At 42.4% G+C, this 27806-nt stretch overlaps 1 protein-coding gene across 1 annotated transcript; it reads left to right on the top strand.

Annotated features, from left to right (window-relative positions):
- The first annotated feature begins 2246 nt into the window (after window positions 1-2246).
- Window positions 2247-16805, top strand: fndc5b (fibronectin type III domain containing 5b). Its single transcript, XM_073463494.1, has 5 exons — window positions 2247-2319; window positions 6440-6558; window positions 8591-8789; window positions 13345-13434; window positions 16666-16805. Exons 1-5 carry the CDS (start codon window positions 2247-2249, stop codon window positions 16803-16805), a joined length of 621 nt encoding a protein of 206 aa, XP_073319595.1.
- The last annotated feature ends 11001 nt before the right edge of the window (window positions 16806-27806 follow it).

The raw sequence follows: 27806 nt of genomic DNA, 5'->3' as shown, positions 1-27806 counted from the left end.
ATTTAATGTGTGGATTTTATTCTGTTGTAGGGCTTTCCTCTGCTGCTGAGCCATCACTCTGCTTGGAAAATAAAATGTTCGTTCTTGTTGTTTTACTAAACAACAATGGTTAGAGGTAGGGCTGAAAATAATGGTTCTCATATATAATTCAACATCGATTAATCTGCAGTTTGTATTCCTGACTGGAAACATCACAAATGGGCATGGTTCATGCACGGCCCAGGACAAGAAGGTTCCGCAGCAGGTGATTAAAACTGGCCAGAACATCTTTGGTACCATCTATAGAGCATCAGTGAGAAGTGAGACGTCTGCACAGAGCCCAAAGGATACTAAAAGACGACACCCAGCCACAGTCTGTTCACCCTGCTGCCATCTGGGAGAAGATACAGAAGTATCCACCACCAGACTACAGAGCAGCTTCTTTCCCCAGGCTGTGAGACCTCTGAACTCATCATCAACACTCCATTTTAGAAGGACTCAAACACATGAGTAATTGTGTCTCTAAAAAATGACAATAAATTAACCTCCTAACCTTGTAAATAAATTAACTCAATTCTTAATTCAATTAACTCAAAATTAACAAAGAAAAGCACCAAATCCTTTCGTTAAAGTAGCTGTAACCTGCAAATGTTGGACATTTTTGCTTGAAAAATGAATGAATCGATTAATCTTCGATCAAAATAGTTGGCAATGAAGTTTCTTTTAATCAACTAATTGAATAATCAATTAACTTTGTTGTCATGGTTGCAATAATAAACACATGGTTAACATTAAGGGAAGTCTGATGTTTTGTTGACCCCTCATCATCAGGATAACTTGTTGTCCACATGTACACGGTATTTCTTTTAAACAAAGCTTTTTATATGCCTTTTGGCCTTTCGTTCACAGGTAAACAGCATTTTAAGTCACTGAAAACTGAGAAAATGGACATTGATAATCCAGTGAGAGAGACGAAAATCCTTTTAATGCTTTGCTGACAAAATAGCATTATCCAGGAGGATTCTGTGAACAGAAGTCAAGTTTCCCTGCCTCGTTCGTTGTATTTTTCTGTAGCTTAACAACCAACAATCTGCTTCTCGGTGGTATACGCATTTTCAGGTGTGTTGTATGGACAGGGATTATTTATGAAACGCTCATCTGGACTGGGATCGTTTTTGATTTAAAACCCCTTTTCCAGAAATACCCATGTACGTGTGGTCTAGGTCTCAGACTTTATAAAGCTGCAGGGCTAAAGAAGACATCATTCCGCTGTTTTCACTGGCTGAGTGGTACTCTTGATGACCTTCACGTGTAAAGCCGGTGGAGTGCTTTCTAATGACATAACTATCGCAGGGAATCTGAGGAGATTTTCAAAAAGGTTTCTTCTAAAACTCCCTCCAATCCCGCTCTGCATAAAGACACGCAGGACTGAAAGAGTTCCTCGTCAGTTCATGTTGGATTTTTGCTCGAATGCCCTATACATCATAAATGAATTAACCCACAGAGTCAGCTAGGGCTTACATAACCAAACAAATCTAATGTCAACATCTGGAGCTTCAGCTGATCATTTTTTCATCACTGATATATATTTTTTTTGCCGTTTTTGGTTGGTCTACTCAGAGATGGCCAAGATGACAAATGCAAATTTCTTGACTAGTGGTCCAGAACCCAGAGACATTCAATTTACTGTTATGTAAAACAGAGGGAAGCAGCAAATCCTCACACTGAGGAGGCTGGAGGCAGAGATACATGATTAATCAATTATCAATCAACTCACCAAGGACTGCTGCAAGTGTGTGTGTGTGTGTGTGAGCGAGAGAGAGAGAGAGAGAGAGAGAGAGAAAGAGAGAGAGAGAGAGAGAGAGTCATTAGCTGTGGCTGCACGTTGCACTCTGCAGCACTCTGCACGCCTCTCACGCTCCGCTCACCTCTCGCCGTAGTAAAGCCCCTCCACGCCGCCTCTCGTCACCAGTCTGCCGGACTCGAGTCTGCCGGTGGTCCGGGGGGGCCGTCGAGCGAACACGCTATCGACCACCACCACCACCACCACCCCCTCCCCTCCTCTTCACCCTCCTCCTCCTCCTCTGACTGTTGTTGCGCTTCTGCTGCAGCGACCAAGTTCAGGTGAGCCTCGTCCCCCGGCACAACAAGTCCCCCCCCCTCCTGCCTCTCTCCGGTACCGACCGGGATGCTCGCTCCATCCCGGTAAACGGGATGTTCTAGATGGGCCGCGCAGGATGTGAAGCCTCGCCAGAAGAAGCAGGAGGATGGCTAAACCAGGCTTGTCTGCAGCGGCGGTGCTGCCGCTCCTGCTGGGCTTCCTGTCCTCCGTTCACGCCGGTGAGTTTTACCACAGGTTGACGGGCGATCATCACCAGTAAACAGGGGAGGTGGTGTAGTGTACTGGCCGATCAGACAACACATGCTGCTGGGTGGTGCTGGATGTATGTTTTTTTTGGATCAGAGCTGTTTAATCTTGATACATGTAGTTCAGTACAGTGCAGCACCTGGTATGACTTATTGTTATGGATGGATCAGCATCATTTGCATCAGCCAGGTAGAAGCAGTGAGCTTTGTAATGGCAAACATGGCTGACACAAGTTAGTGTCATACTGGATCAACACTCAGGCAGATGTGGTGCTTTGTAAGACAAGTTTTCACTCCCAGTCTGGTGAATATTTTTAGAAATATGTGTTATTTTAAAGCAACATTATGTAACTTTTTCACCTTAAAATAACAGCTTCAAATAATGTTGATGGTACAGTGTGTTGTAATAAGGTGAATGGTGTCTCTGTCTCAGCCACTCCGCCCCCCATCACTTGTGTAACTTCAGTGAGAGGGTAGGATCACAGCGTTACATACATGTTGACTTCAACATACAAGTTTTCAACACATGACGTTGTTATGATGTCATGAGTTTTGTTGGTTGTTAGCACCTACATTACCTCTGACAGATTGAGACAGACCTGGGATTTGTATTTAGGACAGTGTTGTTGCACTCAGAGACTGTGGGGGGCGCCAAATCACACAAGCAAATGTCTACATAATGTTGCTTTAACTAGAAAGATCATCTGTATAGGCTAATTGTGCTTGATTTAAGAAAGTTCTTGATAATTTCAAAGGGAAATACACCAGCAAAATGTGCTTAATTCAGGGAAATAAGATTTATGAAAACACTGAAAACCAAGTAGCTAGAAATTAAATGATTGATTGATTGATTGATTGATTGATTGATTGATTGATAGATAAGTTGATTATTAGAAAATGGATCTGCAATAATTTAGATATGTGCCAATTACATTTTTCCCTTCCTGCGATACCAATGCCAATACCTGAACTTTGTTACTGAGTACCGAGTTTCACTTCATATTTTGTGTCCAAGTCAGTCGTTTCCTACAAAGAAATGTGTAAAGAAGGATAAATCTGATGGCAAAGATGGTTTCCGTTGAGATCCATGTCCAAGTTTTGGACATTCATTTCATTTTGGGCTTATCTCTCTGTAATGAGCTACAACAAGCTACTCAACCTGTATGGATTTAATGTTATGGATATGCTTTAAGTTACTTGTGCAGTAAAAAAAGACGATAAGTTGCATACAGGTTTACAGGGCGCTGCTGGGATATAGCAGGGTTCTGTTTCTAATAAATTAAAAATGTGTTATTGGATCGTTGCACAGACTTGTGTAGTATCAATACCAATTCCAGCGTTCTAGGCAGTATCAGAGGCATTTTGCGATGAAGGTATCAGTATCACAACAACCCTACAGTTTGATGGATTAATCGTCCGAGTCATTTTTCAAGAAAAAAACAAAGCCAAACATTTGCTGGTTTTCAGAAATGTGAAGATTTGCTGCATTTCTTTATCTAATGTGATAGTGAACTAAATATCTTTGGCTTGTTTTGACTGTTGGTTGCGCAAAAAAAGACATCTGAAGGGATGATCTTGGCCTCGGTGGGAATTTGTCATTTTCTGACACTGTACAGACAAACTGATTTCTTGATTTATCATTAGTATTTGTATGTGATAACATCTAAATGTGTATCCGAGCCTGAAAACTTTCAGCTCCCACATCCATCAATGTCCTGAAAGGATATAAAACCGTATTAAATTGAACAAGGATAAGATATTACTGTTCCAAGCCCAACATGCAGCATGGATCTAATCATCATATTTTATGCATGTTGGATATAGCACCTCATCTATCTTTCATGATATTGCATATTTTTAACCTGCAGCATCTCACAGTAAATTCAAGAAGAAAATAATCTCGAGCGTAAGATCTCGGTTACATTGCGTGCCGATGATAAGCTGAAAGATGACAGACAGTCCTTTGAAAAGCCGAAATCTTGGCGATAAGATCATGTGGGATTTATCTCAGCCTGCAGAGATTTGATATTTGGGCTTCCCGAGGCTGGAGATGAATGTAGTTTTAAGAGGGAGTTTTGTGATTCTGCAGCCAGCTTTTTGGCTTTTTGGCAGCAAACGGCTTAAGGATGGATGTGAATCCCTCTCTGCTATTGTATTGTTTCTGTGTGAGTGCTGGAAGATAAACAGTGGGAAAACAGCTAGTCAAACAGGGACTCATAGCAATGTATCACACACACACGGACTTGAACACACACCATCTACTCTGCATCAGCAAACACACACACTGAGCCTCTGGGAGCCACTGAGAGAGTTTGGCCCCCACCTATAAAAACATTACACCAACACTATGTAGCACTCTGGTTTTGTCTGCTGTGTTGTGCTGATTGTGTTAGCATTGATGGACGGAGGCAGACGGAGAAACAGAGAGTACATTCTTCTTCCTGTAACACCATTATTTGACTCTTTGAACGAGTCCGAGGCCGGGTGTTCAGTATTTGCGGTGGTGTGAGACAATGTGACAATCTAATTAGAAAAAAGTGACAGACTGCAGCTATTGCACGTAATCTGGTGCGTTAACAGGGAGAAAGAAATGGGAGCGCTGTATGATCGGATCACACACACACACACACACACTTTTAAATGCAGTGTAGAAGGCAGCACCTGGACATGAGAGCATAGAAGTATTAAAGCAACACTGTAAGTGTTGAATTACATAACAGAACATGTCCTATGTTGAATTGATAAGCAGTGAAATGCACCCTTGTTCAACTCAACACACTCAGGCATTTTGCCTCTACAACCTGTCTCTGGTGGCTAACGTTCGTACCAAAACAATGTGCTGAAAGATGCTAAAACTCTCCATAGAGCTGAAGGGAATACAGAGTTGGTGATAATTATCTGTGGGTTTGTCACTATGAGTGACCACTTTCACATACAAGTAGTCATGTGATCCATTATTGATATAGACATATTGATAATAGCTTCTTTAAGACACAGTACCCACCTTGAGGTGAAGTAAAACTGGATGAAGTGTGTAGTCTGCATGGTCCACTTGATGTAGAAGCAAATTATGCATTTAATTTCCCAGAATGCCCTCTGGCAGAATAATAGCTGTGTTGGAGGAGACGTAAGAATTGTTTTTTTCCAATGACCTAGAATTGTTTTATGTGCTCTTCCATTGGGAGTATTTATTGAACAGAATAAATGCACATTTCAATGCTAATCCTGTGTTCGTTTGTGTGTGTGTGTGTGTGTGTGTGTGTGTGCATGTGAGCAAGTACACGTGTGTGTTTTAGCACAATGTCAAGGTCTGACTCTGACGTTGCTTTTACTAGTCAGGCTCATGGGAAATATAACCCTGACTCTGATCATAGAAGACCTTCACTTGGATCTGAGTGTACGCACACACACACACACACACACACACACACACACACACACACACACACACACACACACACACACACACACACACACACACACCTTACCCGTGTGTTTTTTTCCCACTCTGTGCTCCCTTTACAGTTAAGGTGGGAAGAAAGTAGAGCGAAACTGTAATTTAATCCATCATAGCTAATCCCCTGTTCAACAAACATTGCACTGATGCAAGTTAATTTTTAGCCCAAAGATTAAAATCAATCGGCAGTAAGACAGAGGATATACATACATCCTCATGAGTCACGCTTTAATGAGATGTGCGTGGGAGAAAGACGAGAGAGAAGATGGTAAAGATGGGAAAATGCGTCTAAGTGTGTGTGTGTGTGAGAGAGAGAGAAACGCCAAGACGAAGACAGATGAGAAAGAGAGCCTTTTCAAGGGAAACACCCAGAGATCCATGTGTGGTTAATTAGGCCTGGTATTAATGAAAGCAGAGAGATCAATTTGTAGGAGGAGAAGAGGAGGAGGTTTCAGGGAAGGTGGGGGCGAGAGAGAAAGAGAAAAATGAGTTTAAAGAGAAAGGAAGCGATGTGTGTTCAAGTCTACATTGCAGCATCTATTGTATGTATCACGAAGTGTCATGTCAGAATTTTCATGACCTGTCACTTGTAATATGTTTCCCGTGACCATGCTGAAATGTGTGTGTGTGTGTCAGACACCCTGCTGTCAGCTCCGCTCAATGTGACCATCAGAGAGATTGAGGTCAACTCCGCCGTGGTCACGTGGGAAATCTCGGAGGGGGACCCCGTCATTGGATTCGCCATCACCCAACAGGTACCTCCATGTGTATCGTGAGAAAGTGAGAACTTTGGACTAAAGTTCAGAGCCGAGGCTTTCAGACTGTGATGAGTGAGGTCAAATGGACAAAGGCATGCGTGTGAGTCTAAAAGCAACGGGAAGTTGGTTATTGTTTGGCAGGCTGACTTGGCCGTCTCACCAAGCCAGATTTTATTTTGGGTTACCACTTGAACAAGTTTACATGCTTTAATGCTCAAAAAACATAGCAGTTTTTTTTCATACTGTCCATTACTGCAGCACTGTGTTCCCCATGCTCTGTTTTAAGTCCTGTCTCTTTAAGGCCCCCCCCTCCCGAATAGCCAGTCTGCTCATTGGTCAGCTTGCACACACCTGAGTCAGCACAGCTTACAACAACAGAGCAGCTGTGCTAAATTTATTCTCATGCAAAACTAGCTGCTAGGCATAAATTATGAAAATGTGTGACATGGTGACGTCGTGTGATGTCATGAAGTCACGGAATTAAAGGGGGGGCTCGGGACGAGGGGCTAGGGAGCAGTGGTTTCTGTGGGAGAGAGGAGCTTCTGTTGGTGCAGACTTTGGGATTTTTGACTTTCAAGACATTTTACATGCACAAGAAACTATATCACATATGAAACACTGACAAAAAGGAACAAAATGAAAAACTAGCATCTCCTTTAAAGTTCTCCTAAAAAATATCACTCATAAGTCATAATTGAGTTAAATCTGTCACACAAACTTGACACATATACACTCATGTATATTTTTAGATTCAGTGTGACTTGCACTTTCTGACAATATCTTACCTTTTATATTCATTGTGAATAAATGACCGTAAGTCAACTTAGAAATCATAAAAATAAGATGGTACAGAACCTGCCTTAAAATTATTGCATTTATAAGTTTTCTTGTATTGACAACTATGCAGTGATAGTTGTCAATACAACAATATATTTACTGAAAACAGGAACTGTTAATAGATAATTCGGCTTACTTTTAAAGCAACGAAATGTAACTTCCTGGAAAAAATAGTTGATTATTGAGTCTCATCCCCAGGTTGTCAAATACTGATGCTTTGGGTGAGGCAGCTTGGGTGGATGCCAACCCAAAGTGCCACTTGATGACCCTGGTATCAATATTTTTTGACAGTTGTCAAGGCTTTGAATATCTCTGATTTTGATAAAAATGCACAAAGGCCCATGCATGTTTTGATAAGTCAAACTGTTTTAGCCAAATAGTTTTTGTCAGCAGGTGTACATTTAGTCTATGTGCTGTTTAGATAGTAAGAGAGAATAGAAATTCCCTTCTTTAATTGCTGGAAAAATAATAAAGGCCCTAAGGAGACTGATGCTTGATCTAGCAGGAACCAATTGACCTGAGCAAGCAGTCCTTGCTGGATAATAATGTACATTTTAAGCAGAGCGTACGTGGCCAGAGAAGCACTCTGTTTCTTTAAGCTTAATTACACTGCAGGAAAACCCCCCGAGGCTTTATTTCAGCTTTTTCCCAACTGTTAACCAAGAGAGACGTGTATGCATTTTGTTCCATATCAGCCCCAACCAGAGGGCAATTTGTTGTATTTTCACAAGGGGGGTCGTCAGCAGGAAAATCTGACTTTGCCGGCAGAAGTCTGCACTTGATAAAGCATTCATCCAAAGAAGTTTTACTAACAAGAAGAAAACTCTTACATTGCCTGGAGGGAACATTGTGAAGCTGAACCTGTGACTTCAGTTAAAGTGATACAGGCTTTTTGATTGCAGATACCGTGCGTCAATATTACCTTGAAATGTTAACAATTTTTTATGTCAAAGAAATTACAAGTAGTGGTTTTCTCAGAAGTTCGTTCTTGCCCTGTTGGAATCAAAACCCACTATAGTCTGCAGTCACAAAATAACAGACGGTGGCTTGATGCATCACTTTAACCCTGACTTGTGACTTCTCTACTGAGGTGCTGCCAAAGAAAAGAGTATTTCCTCCGCAGGGATCGATAAAGTTTCATATTACACCGAGCCTCCTGGCCTCTGCTCTTCTCTTCCTCGCTTGTCTGCAGAAGAAGGATGTGCGAATGCTGAGGTTCATCCAGGAAGTGAACACCACCACGCGCTCCTGTGCATTGTGGGATCTGGATGAGGACACGGAGTACATCGTTCACGTTCAGAGCATCAGCATGGGAGGCAGCAGCCCCCCCAGTGAGCCGGTCCTCTTCAGGACGCCCAAAGAGTCGGAGAAGTTGGCGTCCAAGAGCCCAGGTAAGGGACGATAACACGTTATTTTACATTTTTGGGGGGGTTATCAAGAAATTAATTTGTGTTTTTGAGTATTTATCACTTACTGTTACTGGAAGCATGGAATCAGTGCCCTCTTGGTTCCACAGGGATGTAAAATCTGTGCAAAAACCCTTGAAGTTATGTATTCCTTTGCAAAACTTAATGCATTATATAAGTGAAAATTGTCTAAGGGTAATAACGATGACCCTGACACAAACTGACAAACATGCTACAAACACACACAAAGGTGGGTAGATTATTAAAATTCAATACATGCACAAGCTCCTCTGTTACTCCCTCGCTGACACACACAAAATCTGCATGCAAAAACTATATAGCTAAAAGCAGCTTTTAACCAGAGGCAGTAGCACAGCAGAGTACTAATGTTCTGTTTGTGCATCCAGGCTTCATCACCACAAAGAAAAAATAGTTATTTGACAATTTAATGTAAATAAAAGCAGAAACTGCCGCCTTTGTGCGAACCCCTCCACACCTCCCATACAATAGTATTGTTCTAATTCTCCAATGCAGAGGCTGCTGTTATCTGGAGCAGCTTGCGGTACTTCCAATTTTATCATGTCCGACCCAGTTACAGTGCCGAAAGCAGCTGCTTCAGAGGGGACACAGCAAATGCTAAACGCTCATCAGCGGCAAGGCAGCAAGATGATAAGAGAGGAAACAGGGGACATTAGGGAGCAGTGTATTCCCTAGAAACAGCCCTGTGTGGGAGCTCGTCGAGGTCCCTGTGAGGGCGAAAAGTATTCAAGAGTGATATACACTGTAAAACTGTGAACACTAACAGTATATTTAGTCTCTACTGGAGCATTTAAGAAACATTCCTGGCAAACTTTCTTCCAGTAAATGGCCATTTTTCCTCCAACTGACCATCTGTCAGTTCCAACACTTGGCAAGCCTTCCTGTGGTGTCCACATCTCCCAGTTTGTCCAGGACTGTCCAGGTCTCAAGCTGGGTTCCCTGAGTCCCAACAAATATCTGTAAAACACTAAAATGCCCTGATTATTAATATTCACCACCCTGTTTTCTAATATTTTACTTGTTTTCAGCATTCGGATAGACTTTTATCATGTTCTGTCTCACTCAGTATTACCTCACCCAATGTATAAACTTAAACAATACACCACACATCTGAGTTGTCTGTAAATGTGTCAACCAATCAATGTGTCATTGTTGCAATGAGTCATGGGCAATGATGCTTGCTGCTCTTTCTAGTAAAACCTGTCCATGCAGAAGATAAAGTCCTTTTCTAAAGAGCTTCACGAGGCCTTGGCTACTCCTTCCTTAGTAAAGTACCCGGCAAAGAAAATGCTGCGTCCATGGATTTACGTTCCACCATCTTGCTAAAAATGCTTATGGTACTCATTTAACTGCATGAGTGCATACATAAACATGTGGTAAACTACGGGCCGTTTCCCCATAGCGTTTTTTTTTTCCCCGAGAAAACGCTGGCAGTGCGCTGGGGAGCGCTGGGATGGGATCGATTGACATCTGCTAACGCTACGGTAACAGAGGGCTGGCCACACAGCTAATAACAAGCTTAAAGTCCGTAGGGTGATGATGAGCACAACACTCACCAGCAACATTCAGTGTACAGACTATCTGCTTCCACAAATGCACTTTTCTGTCTCTGTTATGAGAGTTTCCATCTGATAAAGCTCAGGGTAGACAGACACAGCCAGAACAGGCAGTTATCACAGCCATCAGTTATGGCTGCAAAAACTGATAAGATGCAAAACTGCTGTACCTTCACAATGTAAACATCATCAATAATGAAGGTACAGTACTGGACACACTGTTTTTGGAGACACTTTCACTTTAACTGTTCATAAGAATTCTTGAAAAACCAGCCGATGTCTTCGATTGTGTAAAGAAAAAATATGATTTTAAGACTGGAATTTGGTACAATAGCTGTTTTTTGCAGTATGAGGTCATGTGACGCAGGTGTTTAACGGGACAATTTGTCTTGATGTTGAGGGGCTGACTCGTTTTGTTTCTCAGACTTTGATGGAAGTTCCCCGTGCGAGTGGATGTGTGTGTCTGTGTGTGTGTGTGTTTATGGGAGCATTCATTAGCCGGCCTGATTAAATCTCCCAGCCATTACTGCTCTCCTCCCCTTCTAAGCAGGTATTAATCAGCCTGACACCATTCAGTGTCTGCAGGCGCAGTGCAACACACCACACAGCCTGTCTGTGTTTCCTTCTGTTTGTCTGTCTTTAATCTTTCTTTACATCTGCCTCTGTCTGTTGCTCATATTCAACAACAGCAAAATATTGCAAAAAAACCCTGAATGTGCAGAAGTTTTTATAATGCAGTGAAATCGTTGGTGGCTAGTTTTAGTGTTGGTTATTACTTTATACAAGGTGCAAAATCTGCAGTTTTGTATATCAATCTTTTACAGCAGTAAAACATTACAGAGCCTCCTTACTGTCAGAATTGTTTTCACCTTTCATTTATCTCAGACAGTTCTGCAGCAGCAGCAGCCTGCTTCACATTTACATAGTCGCACACATTTTCCCAGTACAACCACAGTACTCTGTTCTACCCAGCAGAGCTGCATTAGTCTTTGTCTTCTAAACAAAAGCCTTAAAGAAGCAATATGTAAGATATGGCCAGAATCTGTAAAACATGGGAAAAAAACTTCTCACATAATCAACAAAATGCAAAGAAACAACAGTTGACATTATGTCAAAGTTGTCTAATGAAGTTAGCATGCTAACCAGCTAGCCTCGGAACGCCTCGTGTGGTATCCACTTTGTACCGCAAGAGTACGATAGCCCCCATAGCTACGTGGTCTGATAATTAACCAAAATGAACTCACAAAAATCAAGACAGCCGATATTTTTTGACCTTATCTCCTTACTTAACAGAAAAATACAACAGCGCACCATCAACGGATTTTCTCTCATAACTCAACTTCAATAAAGCTCGATATGAACAAAAGAAAATCACCAAAATAGTCTTTCCACAATCATCTCTGGTTTGGTGGAAATAAATCCTCAATTTACTGAGTAAGATGTCAGAATACGTCTGCTGCTGAGGCTCCTCTGCCGCTGCACATCTCTCGTCTCCGGAGTGTTAGTCCAGGTCAGAGCTGCTGTAAATCGCCTCTGTACTGTATTCCCTATCTTCAAACAGGCATCCATCGATCTCAGAGACTGTGTACAGTCCTAGTCTGGTGTCCAGCCGTGTGCCCCAGCAGAGCGCTGTTGACCGTGGTGACTCCCCTGTCATCCGGGGTTGCTGTGCGGGCAGCTAATAGGGCCACTTAGCTCTGACATCAGCCCCCAAACTCCAGTGTTGGTCTGGCTCTAATCATCACAGCATGGCTAGTAATTAAGGGAAAGCAAAACATGTTTTTCAAGGTGGCAGCAAAACAATTTTCAGTTACTTGTATTCTTGTACCTGATAATCAGAGACGTTCAGAGAGAAGTAAACATAATTTCCCGCTCCATGTCGTACCTGACACAAGCCGTCAATCAGAGGTCTGCCCTTGCAACAGAAACATATAATCTACCATTACCAACTTTACAAGAGCATACCTACCCCCTGCCAAGCCTGAGGCCTCAACTCCAGCTCAGAGGGAGGATCACCATGGCAACAAGAGACCTGAGAGCGAGCCGGACCATCATCCTCGACTCATCAGGACATTGAAGCAGGATGGTGACCACACTCGAGGAAGACTCAACCTATAATGAGCCGAAGCCATGCATCGTGTCCGGGGTAGCATCTGTTCAGCTAGCCTCTGTTCAGTCTCTGCAATTCAGCATTTCTTTTCTATTCATGTTTCATCACTTCTAAATGTAATTACCATAATTAAATGAGATACCATCTCACATTTTCAGAGAAATACTATATAAATTATTATATTATTGCATGGAGATTTTATTGCTGCTGCCAGTCCATAAACTGCAGCATTACACTGTTACAGTAAAGTAATGCTGCATGTACGCTATAATAACTTCAAGGCCAACCCGCTTCAATTAGTGGGTTCTGGAGATTTCCTCCAGGAAGACCACTAAGTGACAGTGATGTCTTGATGCCATCCATGCAACCACTTTGATATAATATCCTGCTGTGCCAGGGAAATCACCCCCTGGCTGGAAGAGGGAGCCGGTTTTGTCCAGGGGAATTCTGGGTAGCACGAGGCCTGCTGTTGGCAACAGAGTGCGAGGTTGTAGTCCAGACTGTGTTCAAACCTCTAACCCTGTGATTGGTGTTATGCTGCAGCTGCCAGAGTCCCGTCAGCAAGAGAAACACAGTGAGTGATTGGGTTGGGATCCAGCTCTCTCTGTCTCTGCAGACCTCTGCTCTCACTTAGCTTTAATTACAGTGACCAGAGTGGAGGATTTACACCAGGCGGCCTCTCTGCTCTCCTGTCGCCCTCTTTTATTCTTTTATCTTTCCCTGCAGACGCTCAGAGTGGCGGCAATTTCACATCTTCTCTCTGGGACAATGAATCGCAGTGCTCACAGTGGCACTTTGTTGACTCTGTGTGTATGTGTGTGTTCTCTCTCTCCAGATGAGGTGACGATGGAGGAGGTTGGTCAGGCTGCCCAGCTGAGGGCTGGAGAACTCATCATCATTGTAGTGGTGCTCATCATGTGGGCAGGTAATATTTCTCTTCAGCGATGCACATTTATCACTGCAGACCTTATAGGAGTCGGCTGTCTGCGGGGCAAATAAGCTCTCTGACTGAGGTCAGAAGAGACACACACACTGCTGGTGTTATCATCTCTCTGTGATGACTGTTTTGTGCCCTGCAGTGCTTATAGGATGATGTGATGCTGGTTAAAGGACATTTTTGGTGATCAGGACACATCAAATACAGGTTTAAATTATGTACACTCATCCAGATTCTTTTAAAAACAGAGTGTGTTTTAGTGAGTGAAAGAGCAAAAAATCTTAGCTTCAGTTTTAAGATCCCATTAAGTTTTTGTTCTATAATTAAGAGGTATTTTAATTAGAAGTGTCTGAGGTTAAACTTCAACCATTCCATGAAATTCAGCAAATGATTATATTCTAAGGTGTTTTATCTTGTACAGATCTTAAAGCACTTAGAGGTAAATCTGTAATTGGTGATTATGTTAATTTGGCTATAACTGTCAAACCAAGTGTTGTCTAATACACACCTGGCAGCGAGTGCGTAGGTATGAAACCATTGCTTTTTGCCTAAACTTAACCAGCTTAGCATTGTCACAAGATAAAAACAGGAGATTCAACCTAAAGAAATATAAAGTTTGACCTTATGCTAACAACAGCATGCTAACATGCTTTCAATGACAATACTGTTGAGACATTTAACCCAAAATCACAAAGTCATCCTCATAGTTGCACTAAAATGAAAAATATGGGGTTCACAAAATTTAGTAGGGTACAATGTCCCCATTTCACTCCAATCCTTTGGGTAGATGTTGAATTATTTCACTGAGCAGATGAAAACTTGGACCTGTTGGTAGCACTAGAGGTAATACCAAAGGATTTTGGAAGTTGTTATGTCCATGTCATGAATATCCTCACCAAACTTCACGGCGATCTGTCCAATATTTGATAAGATATTTCACTAAAATGTCCAGAGATCACCCAAGTCGTTTGCCTCATCCTGCTCAGTCAACGCCAGCTTTAAACTCAAGAAACATCTGACAGTGTTCGCTTACACTTTTTTTTACCATCTGCAAAAACTCTGACTCACACATTATAATTAGAACATATTGATGTCAACAACAAAAAAAACATGACGTCAGACACTTTACTCGCCATATTTGGATGATTTAGCGAGAAGCTGCTGCTCAGTCACAGAGAGAGAACTCTGATCAAACTTACATCCACTTAAAAGTTCCTTTTTTTTGGCAATGAAACTAAAACCTCTTTCCATCATCACAACAACTCCTGTTACTCCTGTTAAATCTGTACAAGCTACAGACTACAGCTGCTTCCTGTTTGAGCCTCCCAGTCATTATCTCTGTGTTGCAGTTATCATTTTGTGCATTTCAGCACTGTTTTACATTGAAGCAGGTAGCTATAAATACTCCTTCCTAACCCACTTCACCAAGTTTAATGAGATACAAATATGGCCCATATACTGTATGGAATATACTGTAAAATCCAGAACTCCCTCGCCAATTACCCGTTAGAGGACGGGAGGCTGGGAGGGAGATTCAAAGTGAGCTGGAGAGGGAGAAGTGAAGGGAAAGAGTGAAAAACTGAGTCTTGAGAAGAGGAAAAAAGGAGGGCAGGATGGTGAAAAAAACTAAAAGTGAAGGATGCGAATTGTATTTTTCGGTTTTTAATTGGGCCTGTGGGGCATGCTGGGGGATATCACAGTGAGATATCCCATCTTCCCCTTTGGTATTGCAGTGATCAGATGAGCAGCGGCTGACATAAGCAGAACAAGCAAGACTGAAGCCCGTTCAGGCCAGATTCCTCCTGCCTTAACCCTGCACAGCCTCTTAGCCACCATGAATTATTCCCTTTCTTCTATCTCGTGCCTGTTCTGTATCTCTCTCTCAACATCTAGCTCTCCTCTGCCATGTTTTTAATCTTTCTGACTGAAGCTGCCTCCACACGGCTATCTCATCATCAAATCACATCTCCGTCTGCATGTTTCACTGTATTCATGTCTCTGTTTCTTTCGCTTCAATTTGGTCGGCTTTGTTGACGTATAAAAGGGCAGCTGGATGAATAGAGATATATAACTCGAACATTTCATCACTTCTACCGTCTGTAACTGAAAGAAATGTGTTGCTTTGTATCAATATTTTAAGGTTTAGGACTGGAAGCCAAACTCAAAAGAACTCAGTGAAGGGAAAAATAAATCAGTATCACAGAGGGTTATTACAGAAGTAGCTTTAAAGGTGCAATATGTAAGAATTTTAGTTTAAAACATTCAACAATTAACAAAAAATTACTGAAGTTAGCATGCTAACCAGCTAGCCCCGGCCCATCCATTCTACTAATACCAATCCAAGCTCTTAGTCCGAACCACTAGCTGCACAGCTAACTGAGCTAACTAGCTAATGGCAGCTACAGTTAGCGGTTACTCTGGTAATATGCTATCCCCCGCTTTGTTTGGAGTATGAATTTGAGAGGTGGTCAATTCTTACGTATTGCACCTTTAAATGCTGCTTTTTGGCTTAAGTCGGGTTCAATTGATGCAATTTCAGAGTCCTATTTAAGCTTGACAGCAAATTAAAGTGTTTCCAATGCAACAAACGTGTTAAAATTAGTAAAACAATTTCCAGTCAATGCCCACTCACTTGCATGTTCTCAAATGAAGTGAGCTTAGTCATCAGGGAACTGTAGACGTTCAAACTTGCCATCAGTCTCAGCACTCTCAGGATTTCTTAACCATGATAAAAGCTGTGATTGAATTTGATAATTTGTGATTAGGGTTCAAAAGCATCCATGTAGCCCTCTTACATCAGTAATATCCTTGAAGGAATAGTTAGACATTTTTGGAAACATAGTTATTTGCTTTTGTTCCAAGAGATAGATGAGAAGATCAATAGCACTCTCATATCTGTCCTGTAAATATACAGCTACAGAGAGGGTTAGCTTAGCTTAGCACAAAAACAGGGAACAGAGAGACACAGCTAAGGTAAGCTAACTGCCTGCTCACTCTAGCTGCATATCCTAAACTAACCCAGATACGACAAAACTTTTTATCCTCGTTTAACCCTCAAGAAAAACCCTAAAAGTCCGACCTGTTCCAGGGTTGCTGCACTAATAGCTGATCTTGACCTCTGACCTCACCATGGAGGAGAGCAAAAAAAAATTAAAGGACAAAGGAGTTTAACAGCCATTATTATTCTAACAATAGTTATCATGTCCATTTGTCACCCAGGGGTGATCGCCCTGTTTTGTCGTCAGTATGACATCATCAAAGACAACGAGCCCAACAACAACAAGGACAAAGCCAAGAACTCCTCAGAGTGCAGTACTCCAGAGCACCCACAGGGGGGGCTACTGCGCAGCAACGTCTAAGACCAACCCTGCATAGCCTTGTGCAATAACCAACTCCTCGAACCTCAGGACAGGTGAGGAACAAGAAATCTTTGTTGTACCTTATGTAATACCTCATATAAATACTTTTGTGTCATTTTTTTCCATTGTTCCATTTTGCATACATGCTCCTGCATAGGGCCGTCCTGAATATCATTTTTGGAAGCTTCCACGCCAGGGGGGGAAACACGCTGTACTTTACTTTGCTATTAGTGTAATTAATGAGAACCAAGGACAGGAGGGGAGACATCAGCCATCCATCCCCACCTCCAAAGTCTCAAAAGTCAGCTTGAGAAGTGTTTTCCAGGATGGTTTTCCCAGTTTTGAGATAAACGGCATAGAGCTGCTCTATTTCTCGCTTATTATCAGTCTTTTGGCTCTTTTTCAGTGAAGCCCAAGCAACGTCTACTTCCTCTTCAGAGAAGAAAAGAAAAAGAATGAAGGGCTGTGTCTGAAATCACTCACCACCCACTATATGGTGGACTATATAGTGAGTTTGCCATTTTGTAGTGCTGTCTAAATGTATAGTGAGATTTATTATACCCTGTGTAGTTGGCTCAAAGTGTCCCTTTGTGTGGTCTCTAACCAAACATTATACTGTATACCATCATGCAAAATGGGTGTCCAAGTATTATTTTCATTTGACCGGTGAGCTCACTATATAGTCCACTATGAAGAACGCCCTATGTAGTGAGTAGGGAGTAGTGGGTCGGACACAACCAAAGATCGATTACAATGGCAACAGTAAAGTCATGGAAGCATGCAAGTCAGCCTTCTTTCTGCAACAACCTAAATTGTCCTCACAGATATTTGAGTTTCACGTCATGTCAGGGACGTGCTTTAGCCTTATATGAAGCATATATGCTCTTGCCATTGTTTCCAATTCTTACAATATCTGAACTGTTGCTGTCCTTTGTGTCTCATCAAGCTCAGTAAATGTGTTTCTTCCAGACCCTGAGACCAACAGAAAGCCATTCTCAGACACTATAGTACTGAGGAACTGATAAACCATTACAGCAACTCTTCTCTACACAACGAAGAACTCTTTAATAATGTCACACAGAGTGGACACAAAGCTGAACTTGCAGAAAGGCTCAAACAGGACTCAGAAGAGGACTAAACTGCATTCACTTCTGTTGTGACCAACACTGGACACAGCCAATAAGGACACGAGACATACCATGGCTGTCAGTCAAGGAAACGGAGGGGACGTTAACTTCTTCTCGACAAGAACTGCTTGATTCATACGTTCTGGTTACTCTTCATCAGTGGCATCGAATCCAAGGAGCGGATCATCGCACATGAATGTCCGAGTGGATTTTTTGTTTTGTTCTCTTCCACTTCAGGTTTGTATCGCTGGTCAGAGACGGCAGAAGAAATGTAGGTTGCCTCGTAAGAATGGCTTGAATAGCTTCAAGTCCAGGTAACAGTCAGCACACAACTCAACTCAACAAACCAATCTCTGTTTAACACCGAGGACTTTCTCTTTTTTCTATCTCTCCATCCACAGTCACTTCTTTCTGTCTTTATTACAGCCCTTTGTGTAGCAGCTCATCCCTCTCTGTCTGTGTCGTGTCTCCCTTCGTTTGGTGCTCGTCCTGTTGTGATTGTTTGAGCCCTCACAATCCCAATCTTGAGTATGAGATCATTTTGTTATTGGGTCAGAAAAATAGCACACTGAGTCTCGACTCTCGACTCTCTCTCTGCCTTCCTCTCTCTGTGTGTGTCATCAGTGAAATGATGCAAATGTTTCTCTCTCTGTTTTTACAGCGCTCCATATTTTCTTTGAGTCGGATGATGCCGTCTGAATTCAGCCACGATTCAGACAAAGTGTGTCTCATCGATCCAAATCAAACTTTTACAACTTTACAAAATCCAGAAGTTAACTCTGCTGTCAAACTTTAAAAAAAGACTGACATGGCTGTAAAATGACTGATTTCGGTTCAGATTGAGGTTTATTGTTCATCACTGCATATTCAGCACCATATGCCGCCTGTGGTCTGCAACAGGATGTGCAGGGAATAAGGATGGAGATATGCAGGGCATTACTCCTAATGAAATGTATACACTGGGCAGAGTTTGGCTGGGCTTCCTGTCTGGTTTGGCTGCAGACCAGCAGCGATGGCAGGCTGTGGAAGGAACACAGACGGACCTCTCAGCTGTGTGGCTGAACCCTGGTTTGAAATGTAAACCGTTTTCTCTCTGAACTGTCATTAACGTGCAGCATAAGTGGTCTAAGAGCGTGATGGGATAGAGGAGGATGTATAAAAGCCAGGTGTAAATTCTCTAGAAGCTCTGCAGCTTTGATCGCCCCGACTGCCAGCACTATAGAGCTTTCGCTGACTGGCAGTATAATTAAAACTTACATTAACTTACTTTTTATAATCCCTTCAGCCATATGAAGTCATCATACTGAACCACATCATACCATGAACATGCAGTGTTTCCTGCAGAGGTTGCTGGGAAAACGATTATGGCTGATACTGCTCGGTGGACCCAGCATATGTAATTTAATAATAACTGACGCTTTGGCAGCACTTACAAGGCTTTAGAAGCGTGAGCTACGTGTGCTAAGCAATAATAATAGTGTTAATAGAATTCACTCTATAAAGTGGCTAACCTTGATATTTTTAAATGAATGATATGCCGCACCAATCGCTCTAAAAAGGAGGATTAGAGTCCTGTTATAATGGAAATCGCCGGTTCCCCATTAAGTGAATGGGAGTTGCACCCATAATTCACGCAAGGTATCATGAAGGGCTAGGAATAAGGTGGATAAAAGGATATCTGCAGGTGTGAATGCAGAATGTGTCAGCGAGGGACAATGTTGGCATCTGAAACATGCTGTTTTCTGTTTGTAGTCAGAGTACTATTGACCAATCACGTTTGAGTGAGCTCTGGTTGCGTGCGGGTAAACACTCCATGCGAAAACAGACGGAACACATTGGCAGAAATACAACCTCATAGACTACCTGCCATCGTCTGACAACATTTAGCTTTTCATTAGATTTTAAAATTGTGTCTGCAGATGTCTGTTTTAAGAGGCTAACTGATTCGTTGTCATGATGGTTTCCAAGCTTGCTAATCGGACTGTAGACACCGCTGCACGGGAGAGGAAGTCTCCAGATACTCACTGGCTAAACCAGAAGCCCCGACACATTAGCTGTTGCCTCTAGAGCAGGGGCGCCCAGACTTTTTCCCTTGGAGGACCAAAACATAAACTTAATGGTGAGTCGCGGGCCAAAAGCAATCACCTAATAACACCCAATAATGTATTGTTATAATGCCAAAATGGTACTGGGACTGAAGTTCCCTTAACTGACTGACTTCCTGCACAAAGTGCCACTCTAATTAGGCATCCTACATATTTAAAGAGCATTTTCTCATACAAAAAATTAAATAACTAACTGATTAATGTTATACTTGTTTTTATTAGTTGACTTTTTTTCACCGGAAACATCTGGTGGGCCAAATCAAACCTTACAGCAGGCCGAAAATGCAAGACAAATGGATAGATTAATCAGTGAGGAAAGTCTAATTCACAAGCACGCTCGGACATCCTCCTATTAAAGGAGAGATCGTAGCGTTCATATTCATAGCTTCCCCACTTATGTAGTTACCACTTCATCAAGGGCTTTATGTGAAGGAGGAAAGGACTTTATCAGAATTATGCAGCGAACGATAAAGCTTCATTATCGTCAGTGGGGCTTCCTGTTCAATTATGATGTACTTTCCATATAATTGCAAATATATTGGACCCCAACCCCTGAACACTGGCGCTCACCAGTCGAGTTCACTCGAAAGTCAAGACAGAAAAACGCTCCGAAGCTGAACTCAGCAGAGTTGCAGCCGTATTAGAGATAATGAGTGAATGTGTGAATGCCTGGCTGGTTGAGATGACTGCTAATCAGCACCACATACATACACACTGGATTTAAACACTGTGCAGAGAGAGACAGCCATTACTTTCTCATCTCAATCATCAGCTCTGCCAGCACACCAAACCCTCACCCTGCCATCCATTTTTCACCCTCTGCCTTCTTTCTCCGCCTCCCTCTCTCCCCCACCATCTCCAGCCACCCTCATCCGCCTTCATTCCCCCATTTACGACTTTCCCCTTTCCATCCCTTTGTCGCAGTGCTCTCTTTCCCATATATCACTCCACTCTTCCTCGTTTCTCCCCTTCACCAGTCTTGTCCTCACCCCCCCTCCCTCCAGCTTCCCTCTCCCCTGTTTCTCATTATATCCACTCTCAGACTCCCGTTAGCCGCCTTCTCCCTCTCCGCATCAGCTCTTCTCTCTCTCATTCGGCCCCGGCCCACTGCCTATCCCTCGCTCCTCTGCTCATTTATCACCTCTTCGTCTCAGACCGGCCTGGATGGACACTCTACCTGGTAAACAAGTAAGGCAAAAGGACTAGAGGGAGAGGGAGAGTGAAAGAATTGATGAAAGAAGGCGAACTGGCAGGAAAAGTAGAGATAAGACAGGTGAGGAAAAGTAAGCACCTTTTTACACTATTAGTAAGCACACACCTTAAGGTTTTATATGTGCTTTGAAAAAGGTAGAACATTTGAAAACGTCAGATATAAGAAGGACTCATAATTGACCATTCATTATGGTTTGAAATTGGTTTGTATGGATTTTTTCTACATATTCGAGCTTTGTTATAAGCGCTGTAGTCTGAGTGATATTCAGCATTTAAAGAGTTAGAGCATTTTAAAGGAGCACCACACTGAAATACAAGAACAATTGTTGTATTTTTATTTTATTTCTGTTTTACCTGAGATATGTAGCATTAGCCTGAGTCTGTTAGCATGATATCATATATGTCATGTGCATATTCAAGGCCCTTTTACTAGGCTCTTAAAACGAGACGGCTGGAAACATTGAAGAGTGATCCAGAGACGGTGTTTTCAACCAACATGGATCTTACGTTAGCATAATCAGCCAGCTAGCCACGGCTGATATAATTTGCCAGTGGTAGGTGTCATTTTAATCGACGGTCGCTCATTTTCTTCATTTGTAAAAAAATGAAAGGCAAAAAGCCCTCCAGAACAAAGGGACATGCAAAAGAAAATGGTCAAAGAGTAACCTAACACCTCCTGAAAATCTTGTCTTTGTTGACCTCCAGTGATTTAACTCCTCACCTTGTTGCAGTGATGTACAGGTGTGCTCCAGGACACCATCTGGTCAGAGGTGATCAGGCTTGAAACTTCCAACCACAGAGGGCTGATAAACACTGCTTTTCAGTCTGGTGTTAAGCGACTCTTACCTGTAGGACAAAGGTGAAAATAATCAACAGATTCATGCACAAATCTCTCAAACTATAAGAACGAGTTTAAGACAAATGCATCGAGAGAGAAAAGACATTTAAAAGGATGAATGACTGCTTGGAATCAATAAGTGACTCAAGTTTGCGGTCTATTAAATCAAGCTGGTCGTAGAGAGAAACCACCTGACATTGAGAAAGAAATGATCTGCACAGAAACAAAGACAAAGAGTCTGAAAGAGCCGACTTGGGATTCTTGAAGCATTTGATACTTGAAGCGTTGACAGAAGTGGGGCATCACGGCTGGCCTGTAGCACACAGCAGAATTAAAGAACAAGCGTCGAGACAAAGTAGACGCTGGGGATCTGAATGTCAAGCTTATTCCAAAGGGAGTGTAGCTGGTAGCGTCTGAGGGAGCCTGATAGAAGCTGGAGTCAGAGTGGCAGTTGTTGCTCCATATGTACAGACGGACCAAGTGGAGGGAGACTCAGCAAATTTGGTATTTTTAAACTGTACCCCTCTTCCTGTTAACTAGGACACGGACCAGTTTTTGTTGTGCAGATGTTGGCATGAAAACTCCACTTATAAAAGTAACTTGCTACTGTTTCCATAAGAGGCCAGTATCCAAAGATACTGATGTAGAAACCCAAGTCTAACTTGTAGCATCATGTAGCATTGGGATTACAAGGTTTGGCCACTATGTCAAATTGGCTTTAATGCCTGGTGCTGTTCCTGGGGGCTTGGTTAGAATCATAGATTTATATATTACTAGATACCAGTTGCAAAGATGTAGCCAATTCAAACCAATGAGAATTGCTTGCCCAGAGCATACGCCAAAAAAGCTTTATGGCTGCTGCGTTTACTTCCTGGTTATGCATCCCATTGAATATGCGCAGTAGAGTTTCCCCCGCTGGCCCCCGCCTGCGAGTTCCCGCTCGGCTCATAAACTTTACATTGAAGGATTTTTAAATCGCTTTTCTCAGCTTATTGGATGTTTTACAAATATAAAACCTCCATCGATCAAAAATTTATAATATTAAGAGTCGACCTTAGTTCTTGGTGTCTCGTCAGCAGTCTTACAGACGTGATTAGAATACGCCCTAGGGGCAGCGCCACTTCTTCATCCTCTCCTGTTGGACGTAGGGCAGCCTGGACGCAGTGACTCACTATCGCTTCTTGAGGTAGAAAGTGGTGTTACAGGAAGAGGCTAGCTGGGTAGCATCCTAACTACAGTAGATGTCTCTGCAACACAATGCATATGTTTCTTGAAGTAACGCTACGTTTTGATAATTCATACATAAAGCTGCTTTAACAGTCGACTAACGACATGTTGTGTGGTCAGGATTAAAACTGGGGACGTCATCTTGTAACACAGCTGGTTGGCTACCTCGCTACACCCATGAATGGCATCAGATATGCCAACAAGCATGGATGAGAATGATGTAGCTGTACACGTTGTTGTTAGTACATTAGAATAACTTTGGTCTCTCTTTGTGATCGAACAAAGGAAAGAAACACTGTTGATGTCCCTGCATCAAAATGACAAAGTGAACTTTTCTAAATTTCTTACTAAGCTGGGTCCTGTGGGGTCAACATTATCTGGATCAGTGAGCATTAATCTGATAAAGTGGGTGATAAAAGCCTGAATGTGCTTACCAGCCGTAATACTATAGAACCTGAAGTGGTAATTTTCCTGTAGTGGTCTAATCCAAGCACACATACACACACACTTAAACACTCACTCATGCACCAAGCCCATTCTCCGGCTGGCTGCGGTCCAAACTGACACATTGGGGGGAAACAGCAGAAGGCAAGTCTGGCCCAGACAGCTCTGTCTCTGTCTATCTGAGGCTGCAGGAGGCGACTCAACAGCTGCTCAAGGTGAACATCCAATGAGGCATGTGCGAAAATGGAGCCCGAGACCGGCAGTGAGACGTAAAGACAGACACAAAGAGAGAGAGAGAGACAGGAAGAGAGACGGGACGATGAGTCAGAGAATCAGAGGGTATGAAATTGGGAGTGACAGACACAGAGGGAGAGAGAGGATCATGACACCCAGTGGGGTTTGCAGTGTCGAAGCTCAAAGTTCAGTCCGGTGTGATCAGATGTTTGAATGTTTACAGGTGTGTAAGTGGGTTGTGGAAAAATGTAGACACGAAGTGAGTCCAGATTTGACCTTTCGGGCTCGCCATTGAAGGAAAATTGAAAGTAATGTTGACAGAATTTTATTTGGAAACCATAAACTGAACCATAATGCATCATCACGACGGCCGAATATTATCTAATCAATGATTGCACCACTTTGTTCCCATGCAGGTCCTGGAGGCAAATTGTATTTGCTGCAGGCAACTTTACCATACTGTAGAGGTTTAAGTGATAAGCATCCCTGGGTTGTTTTTTTTCAAACAAGTGTTTGTTTACCTTTGCAATCTCTCCAAAGTAAGATTATTTCATTTGTATGGATGTTTAAGGCCCTCAGTACTGAAATAAAAAATAAAACTATAAGACGAGAGATATCTTAACATAATAAGTAATCCCATAGTGCAGTTTGTCCCCCTGCGACGCCGTGAGCTTCTCAATAACCCCGGCCTTAAACCAAATTCGTGCTTATCTAATCATCATGTGCCAGCAGAGGACTGCAGAGTGGTTCAAGTCATCCCGTTCACACTGGTTTGCCTGTACTGTAGGTGACTGGCTGAGTGACTATTGAGAATGTTCACCCTAAGGTCCTGCACATAGTAAAGAATAGGGCCGTTTACTTATGGCATATATTTGTACTTTGTGTCGAAGCAAATAACCAAGAAGCATGGATTTACAGCCGAATAATGGAGTCAGTGTTTTATGTACAATCATGACGTCTGTGTTTGAGCCATTTTGATGTTCATGGGATAAAACCTGTTCATGAGGGCTAGCATGACTCTGCTATCGTTCACAACCATGGTATATATATATATACTATTTCTATGGAAATATAAATGTCTAATTATGTATTAACACAGGAAAGAAATAAAATATTTTCAATGCACCATTTATGTGTCTGGGTGTTAACTGTCCATTCTATCAGCTGGAGAAATGACATTCATTCTTGTGTTGGAAAATATACACAGAAAAATGATGATGAATAGAATGTTATAATGATTGAAAACATTAACGATGAGTGGATTTATAGATCAGTCGATCAACAGGGAACTAATTGACAATAATTTTAATATTTCTTATTGTTTTTACATTTATGTAAACGTAATCTTCATGATCTTCGTAGTTTTCTTAACTCATAGAGTTGTGGATCTACAAATTTCCTTTTTATGAGCACTTTAAAGATCCCATATCATGAAAATGAGCATAATATGGGGCCTTTTACGGGCTTCTTGTCCATTTACGTAGTCTTAAAAAGATGAAGTTCAAAGTTCATTCTTCTGAGTGAATAATCTCACCGCAAAGTCCATTTATTCATCAGGAACCTTTACACACATCCCACACTGATCCAGCATTATTCCTTAAAAATGAAAATGAAATCAATTAAATTCTACTCACCCACATGCTGATAGAAAGTCAGGTGTAGTTTCGTAGTCCACAAAATGTTTCTGGAGCCTCACAGCAAAATAGCGTTTCAGCGTTCTCTCAGAAGTACATGGGGACTTGTTTTAAAATGTAAAATAAATAAATAAATGAATAAATAAAACCACAAATCAGCTCCATACAGCTTGTCTGCTGCATTCCAAGTCGTTCAGTCGCGCTAACGCTTTTAGTTTAGCAGCTACCGTGAAGAGCGAATAACATTCTCTAATCAATTTGGGACCTCGGGGCTTCTGGTGACTTGGATTACATTTGACAAGCTTGATGGAGCCATTTTATATGTATTTGTTTTTTTAAGTTGTTTTTTTGTTTTACATTTTGAAACAAGTCTCCAGCTACCTGAGTTGTTTAGGAGAACGCTGCAGCACTGTTTCACTGTGAAGCTCCAGAAACTTCAGCTGACTTTTCATCTGCAGGCGGGTGAGTAGATTATGACTACATCCTCACATTTGAGTGAACTTATCCTTTAACTAGAAGTGATGAATCATAAGAGCTGACACAAAGGCAGCACACAGGCTACCTGCACAACGTCCAGTGGAGACGAGGTAGTTGTTACTTCATGTTGGCTTGTATCTGATCTAAATGAAGGACTAGTTTTGGCCCGATGAATCAGATCACCTGAGAATTCGTTAGTGTTCTCTCTTTGTATGCCAATGAAGGGTGTGGGTGGCCTGAAGTGGCCCCCAGCATACGGGGCGTGACAAGGTTAGATTACGATGGATGTGGCCCAGGTCTTCAAACCCAAGGCTGGTTTATGAGGCCGGATCTGCAGCCGCTGTGCATCAACATAACAACCCCTAACACACGCGCACACACTGAGTCGCTCCCGCCCGTCCTGGGCATCCTGTGGAACAGAAAACATAAATTAGACTGCGGCTCCGGAGAGTATTCAACCGCAGGTGTTCGCACACTTAGGCCCACGCGCATGCACAAGCTAATGGTGTTGTGTCAAATAAAAGGGTGATATCTGCTTTATAATGAATGGGGTAAACAGTAGTGACAGATGATGACTCAGTAGATTGTCAGAGGAGGCTGATGGAGCCTAATGATGCAGATGCTTTTGTTCCTGGTTCTAGCCTTGGATGGCAGTGAGAGCTGAAGTCTGTCTGATGCGACGTGGACGTCAAAATGAAGACGAGGACACACACACACACACACACACGCATACAGTACACGCAATATAAACTCAGCTCCTATCCAAGTCTTTATAGTCCCCTTGATCTCTGCTCCTCTCTCCCTCTGCCCTCGCTGCTGTTAATCGGAAAATCTAGTTGGAGGAACAATGCAAAATTAATGTCACCATTTCTCCATCCAACCGCTCCGATACATTACAGCTGGCAGGTCACATTATGCAGGAATTTTACGGGACATGTTATTTAAGAATTAAGAATCACATCGATCGCAGCCGCTGCAGATTAATCTTCTTCGAGGCTAAACCTATGGATTAGTTAGCTTAAATGTTTATTCGATGCTGAGCCAGTTTTACTGCAGTGCTTGTCTCAGCTAAACAACAACACCGAGCACACGCCGGTGAAGTTGTTTGTGTGCGTGACATAACCACTGTATACCCTCTCTGACCGCTGCAGAGTCTGTTTACCCATGAGATTTGGCCTTTGAGTGAAAGACAAGAAACTTCCAGGCATGTCTCTGTCAGCCTGTACACTTCATGTGTACATTAACAGGGTTGTGTGTATGTACGTGTGTGTGTGTGTGTGTGTGTGTGTGTTGTCGGCTCTGACAACATATTTGCTCTTTGTGCGTTTGCCTTAATGCATGTCAGCTAGAGGAAAAGGGCAAAGGCGAAGAATAGTTTGACATGTTGGATCAGAAGACTGGCATCACTCATGTTTGTACAATAAAGCTGGAGCCAGGGGGCAGTTAGCATAGCTTAGCATAGACTTAAATTTGCTAGCAGTAAATAGACAAATGAAAAAAATAACACTTTGTGAGTCGTTTAGAGATACGATACTAAACAACAACGTGTCTGTCCGCACACTCAAGGTCAGGATGCACTTTGCCTAGCTTAGCATCATGACTAGAAACGGGGGGAAACAGCTAGCCTGGCTCTGTCCAAAGGTAACAAATACACCTGCCGACACCGCTAAACTGGCTGTAACACACTGTGGTGGTTTTAAGGG

This window comes from Pagrus major, chromosome 3 (genome assembly GCF_040436345.1).
Source record: "Pagrus major chromosome 3, Pma_NU_1.0".
NCBI lineage: Eukaryota > Metazoa > Chordata > Actinopteri > Spariformes > Sparidae > Pagrus > Pagrus major.
This window is presented reverse-complemented; position numbering and strand designations above follow the sequence as displayed.

Bases quoted from the DNA above. Each gene is read 5' to 3' on its own strand.
- fndc5b (XM_073463494.1), top strand. From the start codon at position 2,247: ATGGCTAAACCAGGCTTGTCTGCAGCGGCGGTGCTGCCGCTCCTGCTG. The intron at 6,559-8,590 runs GTACCTCCATGT...GCTTGTCTGCAG, and splicing joins GATTCGCCATCACCCAACAG to AAGAAGGATGTGCGAATGCT. The intron at 13,435-16,665 runs GTAATATTTCTC...TTTGTCACCCAG, and splicing joins GGTGCTCATCATGTGGGCAG to GGGTGATCGCCCTGTTTTGT.